We start from the raw sequence: 3,454 nt of genomic DNA, 5'->3' as shown, positions 1-3,454 counted from the left end.
CTGCATAGCGAGGCCTGCGCGGCTTGTAGCCGCCGGGCCTTCGCCGGTTCCCCCCCAAGCGAGTCCTGGCGGCTTGCAGCCGCCCGGGCCTCGCTGTCCCCGACCGGCTCCCCCCAATATTTTTTCAGGTTTTAAGATTTTTGTGCACACCTGGGGACCGTCCCAAGTGTGTACAAAAATCTCCCTCCCCCCCAGGTGCCCCCGATGCGCGGATTTAGGTATCCGCACACCAGGGGGCATCTTCGGAATTAGATATATAGATGAACTGACAGTCTTTATATGTTCTAAAAAGTTACTTTGAGTAGAGATAATTTTGTATGGTGCTTGAAGCTATAAGATAATGAGTTAACTACGAGTGTGCTCCCCTATCAAGTGGCTATTGTTAGAGGGTGATTTGAAAATGCTATAAATGTGGGAAATTGTATCGATCAAGAGCTTCTTCTCAGACGGGGCTCCTTTGCCTGTGACCTGCTTACGTTTGGGATAAGAAACTCTTTGGGACTCATGTAATTTCTCTCCTTTAATTATCTATGTAACAATGATGGGTGGATGGTATAATGCTTTGTCTATTTTATCTATGTTAACAGAATAATTATGCCTTAAAAAACAAGGAGAGATTCTCTAACAGTATTTACTTGTGTACTATACCCAGAATGAACCTATAACGTTATTGGGGTGTGCCTCTGGCTAGGAGTTAAAATGACCTGGTATAGGGAAGCTAACTAGATGCCCAGGGTTTCTTAAGTGCACCCCTATACCTGAATGAGGCCTGGCCGGAGTTATCCAGAACAGGTCATTTCGGGTTACTTTTGTATGGTACATTTTGGTTCATTGTGGAACTGCCCTCTCGCTGCTGTTTGATCCTCTAGGGCTAAGAGCAGGCTCCCCGGCCTTCAGACTGGCAGCTTTCCCCAGCTTTTAACTAAGGAATTATCTGCTGTTAACGGATACTGTTATATGGCTACATTGCGCTTTGAGCAGCAGTGTCTTTCAGTAGCCGTCTAAACAAAGAAAGTAGGAATGCTCGTGAGATGAGTGGGAAAGCTGCCGAATGAAGCCAAGGGCCAAGAAGGTAGACTGTGCAGGTATGTCCTGGAAAAGACCCCACCTTGCAAATCCCAGCTTTATTTTGCTCCAGTTGTGGTTAACTGTGGCCACAGAGAATGCTGCTGGGGGTAACCCTGATAGGGTTCTCTGAATATCAGGTGATGGTCAAGTCTAGTGAGCTTCTCTGAGGACGTGACTTGTCATTTTCTCTTTCTCCCTCTTCCTTAGGCAGTGGCAATTCTGACAGCTACATATCCAGTGGGACACATGCCGTATGGCTGGTTGACAGAGATCCGAGCTGTTTATCCTGCTTTTGACAAGGTGAGCTTATTTTTCTTGTCACAAGAGTGAACCCTTTGCTTCTCTTTCAAATGCCTCCCTGCCCAGTGTGCTTTCCAAAAAACCCAGGGATTTATTAACATTGTAAAAAATGGAGGGGGGGGGGATAATGTGAATCTTTGTGGCAGCTAGTATAAAAGGACAGTGTGGCATTTTCCATCTCTGATGATGCTGAACTTCTGCTGTGGACAGGAAATGAGGCAGCCGGGTGGGAACGAGAATGCCCATGCTGAGTGTCTTGCCTGTAGTGGCTCGGGGTGGGCATTCAGCATAAACCGAGCCAAAAAAATACCCCCCAAAATACATTACCTTTATCTTTCGGGTATTATTTAAGCTGAATACAGATCAGGGAATCTTTTCAGCTATCGGTATAGCTGGGCCTGAATAAAGCCGATTTTCTTAGCTTTTATTCGGGTATATTTAGCTATAAGGAGCTGTGGTGGCTCAAGTGGTTAAGACGTTGAACTGCAGGCTGTGGAAGGTTGGTAGTTCAGCAGTTTGAGACCCGAGTGTGCCACATGACGGAGTGAGCTCCCGTCTCTGGTTCCAGCTCCTGCCAACCTAGCAGGAAAGCAAGACATTGCAAGTAGATAAATAGGTACCGCTTCGGTGGGAAGGTCACAGCGTTCCATGCGCCTTGGTGTTAAGTCATGCCGGCCACATGACCACGGAAATGTCTTCGTACAGCGCTGGCTCTTCGGCTTTGAAACGGAGGTGAGCACCGCAATCCTAGAGTCAGACTCGACTGGCTTTCGAGCAAGGGGAACCTTTGCCTTTTATTTAGCTATACCAAATGGCTGGTGGGCTCCTCTTGCAGCCTGGTCTAAACTGAGCTGCAAAGAGGAGTCAGCCCCAGCTGAGGAGGCGCAGAGCTATCGGCTCCCCCTGCTCCGGCTGATCCCCTTTTGCCTCCCCGCCGCACGCAGATCCCGGGGCCGGCTTCTCCTGCAGTGTGGGCTTGAGCCAGGCCGCAGGAGAAGTCTTCCCAGCCAGGTCTGTGTGTGGCAGGGGGAGACCTCTTGGGGGCCAGTTTCTCCTGTCGTGCTGTTTAAACTGCCCCAGGGTCAGGTTGGCGTTTTAAAAAATCGGTATTTTGCGTCTTGGGTCTATTGGACCTGAAAAAAATCGGGATTTCTGAAAAATCCTGGATCCGAATACCATACTGGTAGAGAAAAGTGGGGTATAAAAGCAGACTCTTCTTCTTTCCTTTTTATATGCTTACTAGCAGTAAAGCCCGTTGTGAAAGCAATACAACGGGATCTAGAAAGAGGCTCTGGGGCAGTGCTCTGGCTTTGGGCAAACAGTGTCAATTTGCTGTGGTGACCTTAGCAGGGTATAATGACAGAGTCCACTGTTTTCTCCAGAGGAACTGATCTCTGCTACCTGAAGAGCAGTTGTAATTGTGAGTAATCTGTAGCCCTCACCTGGAGATTGGCAACAATTGTTACCCAGGACAAAATGGCTGGTTTGGAGGGTGGAGTCTATGGCATTCTACCTGTCTGAGGTCCCACCCCTCTGCAAACCCCACCCTCTCCAGGCTCCACCCCTCAAATCCCCAGGAATTTGTCAGGATGTAGTTGGCAACCCCATCTCCTTCCCAGCTAGCCACCAACCTACCATTATCTGCCCCTTTGACTTCAGCTGACTTCTGCCCTCCCTTCTGCAGAACAGTTGTAATACTGAGTGCTCTCCAGCCCTCACCTGGAGATTGGCAACAATGGTTCCCTATGTGGGACTGACTGGTTTGGAGGGTGGAGTCTATGGCAGTGTACCTGTCTGAGGTCCCACCCCTCCTCAAACCTCACCCTCTTCAGGCTCCATCCCTCAAGTCTCCAGGAATTTCCCATCTGGAGTTGGCAACCCTATCAGGATTGGCCCCAATGTGGTTTCTCCCAAAGGCCAAAGTAGGTGACAGGACCAAGCTTAGTTGCCTACCAACAGGCACTGAGGGGAATGTAGGGTTGCCAGCTCTAAGGAGGGAAATACCTGGAGGTTTGGGGGGTGGATTCTGTAGAGGGCCGGGCAACGGAGGCATCGGCCTTCCGTCGCCCGCCTTGCCCCCCCAATC

General features: G+C 49.6%; 1 protein-coding gene across 1 annotated transcript in view; it reads left to right on the top strand.

Moving 5' to 3' along the window:
• The window catches only part of ANKH (ANKH inorganic pyrophosphate transport regulator), a 132,726-nt gene that overhangs the window by 100,966 nt on the left and 28,306 nt on the right, over positions 1–3,454 (top strand). Inside the window, exon 7 of the mRNA XM_015416186.1 lies at positions 1,276–1,368. Within this exon, the coding sequence (XP_015271672.1) occupies positions 1,276–1,368 (93 nt within the window). The remainder of the gene's footprint in view (positions 1–1,275; positions 1,369–3,454) is intronic.

Source organism: Gekko japonicus, unplaced genomic scaffold (genome assembly GCF_001447785.1).
Source record: "Gekko japonicus isolate JY-2015 unplaced genomic scaffold, Gekko_japonicus_V1.1 scaffold502, whole genome shotgun sequence".
Lineage (NCBI taxonomy): Eukaryota > Metazoa > Chordata > Lepidosauria > Squamata > Gekkonidae > Gekko > Gekko japonicus.
The sequence above is the reverse complement of the archived record's forward strand: the minus strand, read 5'-3'. Positions and strand labels throughout refer to the sequence as shown.